This window comes from Sorex fumeus, unplaced genomic scaffold, assembly GCF_029834395.1.
Source record: "Sorex fumeus unplaced genomic scaffold, SorFum_2.1 ptg000265l, whole genome shotgun sequence".
In the NCBI taxonomy this organism is placed as follows: domain Eukaryota; kingdom Metazoa; phylum Chordata; class Mammalia; order Eulipotyphla; family Soricidae; genus Sorex; species Sorex fumeus.
In genome coordinates this window covers 1,320,685-1,333,828 of record NW_026606322.1, presented here as the reverse complement: position 1 = coordinate 1,333,828, position 13,144 = coordinate 1,320,685, and the positions used below count along the sequence as shown (strand labels likewise).

General features: G+C 36.5%; 1 protein-coding gene across 2 annotated transcripts in view; it reads right to left on the bottom strand.

Moving 5' to 3' along the window:
* GOLGB1 (golgin B1) overlaps positions 1-13,144 on the bottom strand; it is a 68,385-nt gene that overhangs the window by 38,332 nt on the left and 16,909 nt on the right. For both annotated transcript variants that reach the window (XM_056109468.1, XM_056109469.1), the window contains 6 exons: positions 11,830-11,955; positions 9,209-9,334; positions 6,145-6,267; positions 5,018-5,131; positions 3,941-4,343; positions 3,053-3,168 (listed from right to left, as the gene is read on the bottom strand). In XM_056109468.1, the coding sequence (XP_055965443.1) occupies positions 3,053-3,168; positions 3,941-4,343; positions 5,018-5,131; positions 6,145-6,267; positions 9,209-9,334; positions 11,830-11,955 (1,008 nt within the window). The remainder of the gene's footprint in view (positions 1-3,052; positions 3,169-3,940; positions 4,344-5,017; positions 5,132-6,144; positions 6,268-9,208; positions 9,335-11,829; positions 11,956-13,144) is intronic.

Genomic DNA, 13,144 nt, shown 5'->3' with positions numbered 1-13,144 from the left:
CAGCAGGTAGGGCATTTGCCTTGCACGCAGCCCGACCCAGGTTCGATCCCAGCATCCCATATGGTCCCCTGGGCACGGCCAGGAGTAATTCCTGAGTGCATGAACCAGGAGTAACCCCTGTGCATCACCGGGTGTGACCCAAAAAGCAAAAAAAAAAAAAGTACAATCCTTCCAGTGAAAACTATAAAACATTAATGAAATAAGATCATTATAAACTTAGTGGTTTTGTATAAGCAGATTTATCATACTCATAGACTGAAAAATTTAGTAACATTAAGATAGCAATTTTTCCAATTCATTGAAAGACTCAACAGATTGTCAATTTGAAGGTCCATGCAGCATTTCTAGAAAAAAAATGTATAGTTTCTGTGGAAAAGCAAAGACTTGGCATGATTAAAATGATCTTCAAAAGAGGAAAGTCAAAGGAGCGATAACATCTGACTTCAAGATAAATCATAAGTTACAGTAGTAAGAGTCCGGTACCAGCATATGGACGGATAATTGACAAATGAATCTAGCAAAATACGAGCTGAGAAGAGGACTTAACTATGTTGTTAACAAAGATGACAAGCTTGGGCTGGAGTGATAGTAGCAGCGGGTGGGCATCTGTCTCACATGTGGCTAACCCAGATTTGATACCTTGCATCCCATACGGTCCCTCAGAGCACTGCCAGGAGTAATTCTGAGTGCAAAACCAGGAGTAATCCCTGAGCATTGCCTGGTATGACCCCAAAAGCCACCCTGCCCCCCCAAAAGAAGATACCAAAATATTTACATGAGAAAAGCCAAATAATTTCAAGATAAATTACCAACAAACCCAGTGTTTACCATAACATCATTTATTTCAGTTAAAGAGGGTCAGAGATGCAGCCCAGCCATAAACCACTTGCCTTGTGTATCTGAAGCCTTAATAATGATAATACAAAAGTAGGAGTTGGGAACAATATTTCGGCCAATCAACATCTGATTAGATAAAGAAAATGTGGTATATGTGCATAATGGAACATTACGCAGTTACAACAAAAGGAAATCCTGCCATTTGCAACAACACAGATAAAAAAGCCGTAGTAAAATAAGCCAGAAGCAAACACCAAATTATTTCACACACCTAAGTCACTTAAAGAAACATAAAATTTTTGATTAAAAGACAGTATTGCTTCTAGAAGGAAAAGTAATATGGACTAAAATTGGACAATTATATGACAAACAATGGAATTAAGATTTTTTAGTGCTGAAAATAATTCAACATATGCAGATACTAACTTATAATGTTGCACACCTGTAGACTATACAACTTTATAAACCAGTATAACCTCAATAAAAAAGAAAAAAAAGAAATGGTGCTGAAACAATTGGATAGTCATATGAACACAAAAAACCAAACCTGGGCATTATATCACACACACACACACACACACACACACATACCTGTGGAACACTGGCAGTGGGGATGGTGAAGCAACTTTACAAGTATCACTGTATTATTGTCATCCTGTTGTTCATCGATTTGCTCAAGCGGATGCCAGTAACGTCTCCATTCGTCCCAGCCCTGAGATTTTAGCAGCCTCTCCTTACTCATCCTTCCCAATGGTGCCATACTGGAGACTCTTTCAGGGTCAGGGGAATGAGACTCGTACTGGTTTTGGCATATTGAATACACCACAGGGAGCTTGCCAGGCTCTGCCATATTGGGGGGATACTCTCGGTAGTTTGCTGGGCTCTCTGAGAGGGACGGAGAATCTCCTGCCCCTACGGCAGGCCATCCTGACCAGGTCCCTTAGTAGGGGGGTGAGTTGAGTTTCCCTCCCTACCCCAAGCAGAGCCCCAGCAGCCAAAAACCTCCAGAACATTACAAGTATAGAACAATAATACGGAGCCTGTTACTAACCATACTACCTCAATGAATAATAACAAATATTGTTGAGGCTTCAGAAATTTAACTGTGAAAGCTAAAACTCTGTGTGAGAAAAAAGTATCTCCATGACTTGGGTTTAGGAAAATGATTCAGACAGAAGAGAATTAAAATAATTTAAAAATGATAAAGCTATTAAAATATTCGATATGCCAAACACAGTAACCACAATTAAAACTATCATAAAAAAATGAATAGGAACAAGCCACTGTGTGAGAAAAAAAACAGTTAACATTCACCTGATTATCAATTGGCACTCAAACTATATAAAGAACTCCTAACAACTATAAAGAACTTCTAACAACTTGAAAATAAATAAAAGAGGAAAATATATTTTTAATTTGCAAGTGACTTGAACAGACATTTAACAAAAATATACAAATAGCCAAAGGTTTCAAGAAAAAATTACTCAAGCAACAAAGGACCAAAGGTAATAGAAATGGAGAGTTGACCCACAGAACTGAGGGGGTTTACAAGGGGTGGATGAACAATGACCTTGGGACACTGGTGAAAGAAAGCAGGCCCTCAGAGAGGGGTGCACAGTGCTAAAATGACTGATAGGGACAAAGCAATAGTACAGCAGGTAGGGCACTTGCCTTGCATGCGGCAGGCCTGGGTTCTATCCCTGACACGCCATATGGTAGACCCCCAATGATACCTGAGCACGGGGGCAGGAGTAAGCCCTGAGCATAATCAGATGTGCACCTCTCCCCCCACCAAAAAAAAAATGTACGCATAAAACTATTGTCAGTAATACTGTAAATTGTGGTATCTCAATTTAAAAAATTGTGGTATCTCTTTGCCTCCTGCACTCTCTCCCCCCTCTCTTCCCTTCCCCTCTCTCCCCTCCCTCCCCCCTCTAGCATTAGGTATGAGTAAATTAGAATAAATGCAGCAAAGACAAATGAATCATGTTCACTTAAAGTGCACATTTTGGACCAGAGAGGAGTACATCAAGTAAAGCTTGCCTTGCACACAGCTGGCCCAAGTTCCAATCCCCAGCACTACCTATGACCCCCCTGAGCACTGCCAGGAGCGATGCCAGAGCACAGAATCAGAAGAAAGTCCTCGGAACAGTCAGGTGTGTCCCATTCCCCCATGCCCCATAGTCCCCAACCTCCAAAGAATACATTTACTTACCTGAGTGCCCTCACTGCAGACATCTGGGGAAGAAGTCTGAGAAGCTATTTCATAGCTTCCCACGGTTGGTTTATTCAGTAACTGGCTAATTTCTTCAGACTTTTGCTGGAGTTGCTCTGAGGAAAATAAAATAAATAGAAATGATCTCTGGTTCTAGCCTAAACACAGTTATTCTCTTCTAAGGACATACAATATGCTACTCTGTGGTTCAATTATCTTAATTCATATTAAAATGCCAACAATATTTAAAATTTTTAAATGTTCTCAGATACCAAAAGAGAAATCTCAAAGTAAAATAATGTAATGTATTTCTTAAAATCATTTTTACTTTCCCTCTGAAAAAGCCTTTGTCTGTTTTATTTTCTTTTCATTCCTCTTCATTTACACATTGTGAATCCCACCTGGACTCAATAACATGCCTCTGTAAGTTTTATGACCAAATTCATGAGTTTCAAATTAGAACATGCTGCAGTTAAGAGGAATGCATGCTCATTTAACATACTGTCCCCATGAACTTTCTCCTCAAGCCTTCCTGGTTAAGGTTCAGTTATTTAATACAGATGAATTTTCAAATTATTCTTTCTTGATTCAAGTTCTACTCCTTTCAGTCACCAAACCCTTCAGACTGCCACGTTTCACAAAGCATTCTTTTTATAATTTGGCACATCACTATGTATAGTTTTTGAGAGCATAATGTTAATTATATTAAGCCAGATAATAACTTCAGAGATAGGAGAAACAACAAAATGTACAGGAGACACCTTTCTTAATCCTTCTATTGATTCTACCTACTTAAGCAAAAGACACCATGAACAGATTCCTACAGTTTTAAAGGAGCAGCCACTCAGATGCTAAATAAGTCAGCTTCAAAAACAATCAAATACTGACCTTCCAGCTGCTTCATGGACTGGGCTGAATGAACTTCCTGTTCATGCTGTTCTTGGAGAATTTTTGAGTTTTCAATTTTTAGAGCATCATAGGCAGAGTGCAGTTCTTGTTCAGTCTTTTGAAGACTTAAAATGTGGGAAGTCTTCTCTTCTAATTCTTCTTTGTGCTTTATCTCCAAATCATTGTACTGGGACTGTAGTTCAGCCTGTGCTTGGCCAGCTTGCTCAAGCTGTTTCAGAAGATGATGCATTTCTTCCTGCAGGTTATGCAAGGATAATTTTTTTTCTGCCATTTCAAGTTCCATCTTTTCCATCAGAATCTTGGACTCCTGTCTTTCTGATTCCACAACATTCCTTAAAGCAGTATGTTCAGCTTCCATTTGCTGTAACTGCTCAGAAAGAACCTACAGAAAAGAGACAAAGTCTCATGCTTCATAAATGAAATAAGCGATATGCAGTACGCAGGGCTTAGTCATGGCTCTGCACTCAATGATCACTCCGGCAGGCTAGGAGGAACATATGGGGTGTCCAGGATCAAACCCGGGGCAGCTGTGTACATGGCAAATGTCCTACCTGCTGTACTATCTCTCCAGTCCAGCATCAATTCTCTAAAGGCTAATGAAAGGATTTTTCTAGTGGCTGCTTTCCATGAGTAAACTCTCATGGAAATGAGTACCACAGAAGAGAGGCAGTGAGCACTGCACTGCACTGTAGCACTGTCCTCCCATTTTTCACTGATTTGCTCAAGCGGGCCCAGTAACGTCACCATCATGAGACTTGTTGCTACTGTGTTTAGCATATTGAATATGTCACGGGTAGCTTGTCAGGCTTTGCCATACGGGCAAGATATCTCAGTAGTTTGCCGGGCTCTTCGAGAGGGGTGGAGGAATCGAACCCGGCTCGGCCTGGCCGGCTGCGTGCAAGGCAAATGCCCTACTGCTGTGCTAAACTGATTCCATATAATATCATGGATAAATTTTGAGGACACTGTCAAATGAAATAAGTCAGTCACAAAAAGACAAATTGCTATGATTCCACTTTTATAAGATACTTAAATAATAACAATCAGAGGAAATACCTGGTTTCGCTGTTCAGCAGTAGTCAGCTCCTGTTGCAGTAAGTCCACAACCTGAGCACGGCCCAACAAGGCTTCTTCATGTTCTTCAAGCTTCCTCTGCAGTACCCTCAATTTCTGTGAAGAAAATATTTTAAACATAATGTCCTAACCAAAAAGAGCACCTTTACCAGCTTACCCTACCAAATGTCATGAAGATCTGTGTACTTAAGTTTGTGATACTGAGGATGACAGATTGAAGAGTGGAACACCAGTATAACATGCTCCCCCATTCAGCAGCAACAAATAATATCCAAAAAAATGTCTCTTCCAGAGCACGGCCAAAACCAGACTGAGACGCAAACAAGTATATGAATTAGAGAAAGTTCTTAATAATTAAGAGGAAATGACACATACTCACTTTGTAGTTTTCATTCATTAAGGAGAATGATCAAGGACTCTGTAGGCAAGACCTATTTTTCTTACAACTTCACACACAGTACATGCATTCAGTAAACATTTGTTGAATAAACAAATCAATGATACATTCAAAATATGATTCTGAAACTGTAGTGGCACATTCTGAAGGACTGCTTAGAAACTAGAAGCTTTCACTCAGACAATTAAATGCATCAACCGTGAAATACCACTAGAATCCCTGTGGATTCTACACACTCCACTAAATACACACTAACTAAAAACAAATGCCTTTGAGTTAGTAGATGATAAACTTTAAAACAATGAAGTCAATTTTTACACTTAATGAATGCTTAAAGTTTATTGATTTAATAAATTTTTATGACTTCCAAATCATCTCATGTTTAATTTTTTCAGTTTAAAAATGACTTCATTGATTGAAGCTTTGGCTTGAGTTTTTAATATACAAAGACAGCTACTACTAGCAAACAGAAAAGAAATCAATTTCTGACGACCACATACAATTATGAATTAAACTCAGCTTTTGAATACCATCACCATGGTTAGAGGCAAGTAAGGTATGTGAAAAAACAATGTGCAAGACACAAAACACAAAAAAGAAGCCAACTAAGGACCATCCCAACACCAAGTGAAAAGCTGTGGATGAGGCCTGGAAAGTGACTATGATGATAAAATGTTAGCGAAATTCATTCTGCTAAGTATTAGCAACACACCTGTTGCATCTCTGCTTCCACATCTGCCTGGGTTACTAACTGAAGAAGCTCATCTTCATGAAGACGAACTTGTGTTTCAAAGCGGGCATCTTTCTCTCGGACCACCTGCTGCATGGAACTCAACTGAAGACACACCAGAGTAACTAAACAAGTTACACTCCTTGAATATGGAATATTGTATAAACAAAACTCCAACTCTTCTCCAAAGACAGACACTGAAAACTTGATAGGAAATAGCTATTTTATAATTTTTAAGTTTCAAAAATGAGAATGTTGGATGAAAGACAGGCCCACAGTTTCTTTCAAACATGAAAGAATCCCTATTATCTAATTCAAGAGTTTGTCTAAATATACATTTTGATTAAAAAATTATTTTTTCACAGCTAACAGAATGTTAAAATATCTAAATGGTATTGTTTATAAGAGTTCTACAGAGGTCAGATTCTAAACATACAAAGAAAAATTAAATTTCTATTAAGCCTGAAACACTTCATTCAATATCAGACTCATGCTCAAAACTTTCAATGACACTCTCCTGCCCTATACAGCTAACTTCAAAACTAATGTAACTGTTACTCAAAACCCTTTAAAGCTAGTTATACACATAATTTTTTCTAGTCTTATTTTCAAGAAACTTCTTCTACCAAAAAACTTGGTATATTTTCAAACCAAGACCATATCTCAACGATTCATTTCAGCAAAATGCGTTAAATGTTTCTAGATAACATAACAAACTCTTAATAGAATAAAATGGAAATAAACAAACTGTAAACTACTTAGTACAATATCTCATTTTGTTTTTAAATGTTGTGTCTGTGTACTTAGTTATTCATTTCTTTAAGATCTGTGGTTAAGCTAAACATCTAGTTCTTAACTTTCCCATTTGAAATTGGTCCTTTAACCATGGCTGACTTTTCAGTATCTAGAATTGACTCTGGCTTTCTTTGTAGATAGACTTAAAAAAATAAACGTTATAAATTTTTTAATTATATAAATTCTGAACATCACTATAAATCTGGAATCTTATGCTAAAGTATATAGACACTGGAGTCCCTTATTAGCCAGAAAACACCTATAAACAATACATCCTTTCCCTTAAATGTACTATATTCTTTTTTTTCCTCTCTGAGAATTTCACACATACCTCATAAATAGAATACTTTCTCCATGTTACCTGGAATATTATCTATTCAATAAATATATGACTAAATCCTAACTTTTCTGAGATCATTTTCTAATATGACCTTCCCCTGTTGTCACTATCAGAATAATAACCTCTCACCTCTCAAAATAATTTGTGTGACCATATATTATGCACTTACTCCAACTGACTTGCATTTTGATCAAATGTAAAAAAATTCATAAATCTTGATATTCCATGTTTGAAGCTATATATTGATCAAAAAAAATAACTGATAGTCTATTTTTCTCTATCCTGTCTTTTATTAGTGCTGAATTGACTCTGGCTTTCTTTGTAGATAGATTCAGAAAATAAACCTTATGAATTATTTAACTATATAAATTCTGAACATCACTATGAATTCGGAATCTTATGCTAAAGTGTATAGACACTGGAGTCCCTTATTGGCCAGAAAATATGCTTGTAGCATATAAAAGAACAGAAGAAGAGTTAACATTGGTAAAAGATTTCAGTATACACAACTTTTACTACACACACAGAAGAATATATGCTCATAAACAGGAGGCACCACTAATATTATATTATCAATCAAGTAAGTCCTCAAGGTATAAAATTGGCTACTATGCAAATAACTCTGCAGAAAAGATTCTTTCATGAGTAAAAAGCATTTTCGGAGCTGGAAACAAAAGCTCAAGTGGCAGAGCACAAGGCTAGCATGTGTGAGAGCCTAAATGCAATCCCCAGCAATGCATGGCTCCCTCAGGACCAGAGAGGAGGCCACGATGGCTCCAGAACTACAGAGTGGGAACCCATATTACTTTAAAAAATCATTCTCAAAGGATAAACAATATGATCCATCCAAAAACAGGAAACCAGGCTTGAGAATGTCAGTCCAAACATACTGATAGCAGAAATATTTAAAAGAATATCAGTGCCATTTAACACTGAATCACATAACCTTTCCATTACTTACAATGTAATTACGTTACCTACACGTGCATGTAATAATAATCTTAATTGCTTATTATTAAATAATTATTTATAACTAATAATACATAATTAAAAATACTTAATAAGTAATCTTCTGATTATATCTTAATTCCCATTAAGATTTTACATAGGGAAATGGACCTCGACATTGTATTTTGGTTTATCTACCAACCTCTAAACTTAGTATGAGAGGTTATTCCTACATTACTATCTACTTAGTATGACAGGTTATTCCTAACATATTACTATCTTTAATTTATCTATTAAAGATAAATGTCTATGTGATGCTAAAAATCTGAACCTGTATAAGTAAAAATCAACTAGCAATTAGATTATGTATCAAGGTAAATAGCACTTCCACATTCTTCTACTACCACCTCTTCTGATTTCTACTCTAACCCTCTTACGCCTAAACTTTCTTCTACTCTGTCAAAGTCCTAAAAAGCAGAATTGACTGAATTAACTAGTCATGCAATAACTCACTAAACCAGTATTTCCCAAAGTGCCTCCCATTGGATAGTAATAATCTCTGATGCAGCTGGTGCGGGCAGTGGAATTTTCTCTCTGTTCATTTAAAGAAAGAATTCCTGGACTGGAACAATAGTACAGCAGACACTGCACTTGACTTGCATGCAGCCAAGCTTGGTTCCATCACCAGCACCCTCTATGGTCCCCCAAACCTACCAGAAGTGATTCCTGAACACAAGAGTCAGAGTAAACCCTAGCACTGCTGGGGAAAGAAAAAGAAAGGGAGTAAGAAGGGAGGGAGAGAAGTGAGGAAGGGAGAGAAGGAGGATGGAAGAGAGGAGGTGGTGGTCAAATAAGTTTGAAAATCTATACACTAGATTTTCTTGATTCTTTACCTTAATAATTGTCATTATTAAGTATATTAATAATTCTTTATCTTACTGATTATGAAGTACCCCATCCTACCTGAGCAGCTTGTTCAGCCTGTGTTTGGCTGAGCTGGGCTTGCAAAGTGCCAATGAGTTCTTCCTTCTCTTGGAGCTGTTGTTTCATCATTACAAGTTCTTCCATTTCTGTGGAACTCTTATTAAACTGAAGATATACAATTTTAAAGCTTTTATTAAAGAAAAAAGAAGTACTCGAGATAAACAGACACTTCTCTGAAGACATACAGATGGTAGCTGTGTGTCTCCACAGGTATCATGAGGTATCATTGCACACTAGTCAAACATATAACAAAAAAAGACTGAAATCAACCAGCACTGGCAAGAATGTGTTGAAAATAAGACCTTAGTCCCTGCTGGTGGGGAATGAATGGCCTTGAGTTCAGCCTCTGTGGAAAACAGTATGGAAACTTCTCAAAAAAGTAAGAAGAGTTTCCATGACTAAGCAATCCCACTTTTCATCATCTACACCAGGAATACAAAAACACTAACTTGAAAGATATATGCACACTTATGTTCAGGGTAGCACCAAAGTACTATAGATAGGATATGAAAAGATTCCAAATGCTCCATGATAAATAAATTAAAAAGTTGTGGTATATAAATATAATGGAATATTACACGGCTAAAAGAAGAGATGATATCATACATAGCAAAAGAGCAATAAAGGGCCAAAGACAACACAATGAGAGAGCTGATCCATACAACTGAGTTGGGGGGGGGGGGATGAAAAGAAGGGCTGTTGGATCCTTGGAGAAGAGAGGTGGGTACACTGGTGATGGGTGTGGTGCTGGAATTATGTGCATGAGAAACCATCATTAACAGTCTTGTGAGACACAGAATCTCAATCAATTAAAAAAAAGGAAGATAAAATCTTGCGGTTCCTTGCAACTGGGATGAAGCTGGAAATGTTAAGTGAAATAAGTCAAAGGGAGGGAAAATACCAGATGACCTAATACATCTGTGGCATATCAAGAAACAAAACAAGGGAATTAACAATATTGATGGATTACAAAACCTGGGCTTTTGAAATAATCACATAGTGGGGTAGGAGTAGAAAGGCAAGGCAGGCTGTAAGTGAACATATACACAGTGACGAAGGGGCGAAGGATCTTTGGCATCTTGGTGGTCGGGCTAGTGTAATAATGTACAACAAAACCACAAAAGTTATCATGTTACCTAAAATACAATAAGAAAAAATAAAACAAAATAAAAGTTAAAAACTCACCAAAAAAAAGAACTAGAACTCACAATTCTTTGACCTCTCCTTCTCACCTGCCCCATAAAGCTATCAGTGTTCTAACATCCCCTTAACAAAAAGAAAATTACAAGTTCTGAAGCTTTTAAAAAGTAATTAAAATTCTCTCTCAGAGGAAGCAACAGCAAATTAGTAGGAGCTTTTCAATGTCTCTGAATCCTCCAATATACAGAAAAAACAAATCTTCCCACAAACTTCCTATTATAATCAAGTACAGAAAAAAATATTTTTAATACATTCCTAGTGTTACATATTATACATTCTAGTCTCTGCATTCAAAATATAGTTATATATTTAATATTAAATCACAGGTTATAGTTCATTTATATGAATAATATTATGCATATTATATTAAGATGATTAACATGTTTTCATTAATAATTTTTAATATATTTGGTTAAATGAAATTCTGTCAAAATTAATTTTAGCTGTTTCTTATTTATTCTTTGTATTTAACTAATAATTTTTAAATTATGTACATGACTCATATTATATTACTAATCAACAGCATTTGTATAAAACAAAATGAAGGACAGAGGAAAAATTGTGCACAACTAAAGGGTGTGAGATCCTGGAAAGCAATTAAAAAATGTGTGGGCATCACAACCAAGTATGCATGAACTCAGTCATCACAACAGCACAAAAGAATTAGAAAGCGAAGAAAAAAGATAATTAAAATTTTAAATGCATCTTAAAAACTGAGGAGAAAAAAGCTAAAGAACAGAACAATGTGCTTATAGGTGAAAAGTATACACAAAGTCAAGCAGAGGTTTAATAAAAAAATATGAAACTGCAATCTATTTTAAGATATTCTTAAAAAAATAAGAAATTATAAGACATGAATAAGCAACATGGAGTAAGAATTAGAAAAATTCAGAAATACGGTGACAGAATTTTGGGAGAAGTTAGTATGGAAAAGAAAAAAAATCATTCCATAAAACAAGGTGCAATAAGGAATACAAAAGTAAATAAACACAAAATAGAATGTCTTAAAACTTAAATAAGAATTCTACTTTTAAATGAAGACATTAAAAGAACTGAAAGTGACAAATGTTAAAGAAAATTAAAGAGTAACAGAAGTTCCTTAAGTAGAAAACAGACCAATAGACTGAGCAACATAATATGAGGCTATTGTTCTCATATAAAAATATGTAAAATCACATATAAAACAACAGGTATCTACAGATTATCAACTAAGAGTGACAAAAAGGCAAGCAGCCCAGTAAAATTAGCAGATTTAAGATAGAAGGGAAGGAAACTGACAAATATACGTGAATATAAATTCAGAGGACAACGAGAATAATACCTTTTTCAAGTGAATGACTGACCGACCACTAGATTAATGATTTGTTAACTTGACTGTTTTGAGGTAACTCACACCCTACCTGTGTTGCTTGCTCTGCTTGTGCCTGGGCAAGTTGGTCTTGCAAGCAGCTAATGAGTTCCTCCTTCTCCTGGAGTTTAAGTTTCAATTTTTCTACTTCCATCTCTTCTGTAGAACTCTTGTCAAGCTGAAAAAATAGAGGACACAAAGTCATCTATTTAAAAGAATAGAGGGGTGGGGAATGAGACTGTTCCCCAACTGAATTCCACCAGATGTTGAAAGAATGCCTGGCCGCCCACCTATGAGATGGTCAAACTTCTTCATCAAGACCCTGAGGGGTTTGAGGCTCTTCGCGTTCCTGGAGCGAGCAAACACCACTGGGTTACTCTAGCACGCGACAAGGACAAATGGAGACTTTACTGGCGCCTGCTCGAGCAAATTGATGAGCAACAGGATGACAAGTGATACAAATAATAGTTGAGTGGGACTGGTGCTGAAATATGCCTAAAGCTCAACTATCAGTAACTTTGCAAATCACAGTTCTTTAAAGAAAATAAATCTTAATTAAAAATGAGTTACAGCTGGTATAATACTTGTCTTGAAAGTGGATGATCCAGATTCACTCCCCAGCATCCCACATACTCCCCAATGCCCCAGCAGGAGTAATTCCGTGAGCAGAGAGTCATGAGTAAGAACTGCGCACTGCTGGGTGTGGACCCCAAACAAACAAAAAGCTAAAAAGCTCCATTCTCCCAAGGATAAAAAAAAGGTGAAAAGAACTATACTTATACATTTTCTATACCTTTTCTTCTAGTCTGAGCAATACAAGCATATGATTAGTTTTACCAAACAAATAAAAACTGATAAAAAACTGATGTAAAACCAAGGATGAAATTCTAGTTTTTCAATTTCAGTATGGTCAGGTGTCTCCCATTAGACCCATTCTGCCTCAGATAGCAGCTAAACATTGAAAAAGATAGTAAAACAGCTATCTGAAAATGCTAGTAAGCAACACAAACCAAGATGATACAGAGAGTTTGGAAAAAATGGCATTTTAAGTGTCCCACTTCTATGTCCTTCAGTCCAAGGCCAAAACCAGTTAAAACCATGTATGACTGAAACTTATTTCCAACTATGAATAATTAATAAAAAATTAACTTAAAAACTCAAAAACTGTCTTGAAAAACCGAAGGATGGAATTCAGGAAACAACACTGCCTATGAGAACAAAACTGTTGTAATAAAAGTCAGTAAAGACAAATCCAAATCTTTAAATACTATTTTTTCCCAAAAGGTCTTATTTACACTGAACAGATTTTGCCTCCCTATTAAATTCAGCCCCCACCGACTAACCCAACAAATCTAACTGTGCTTACT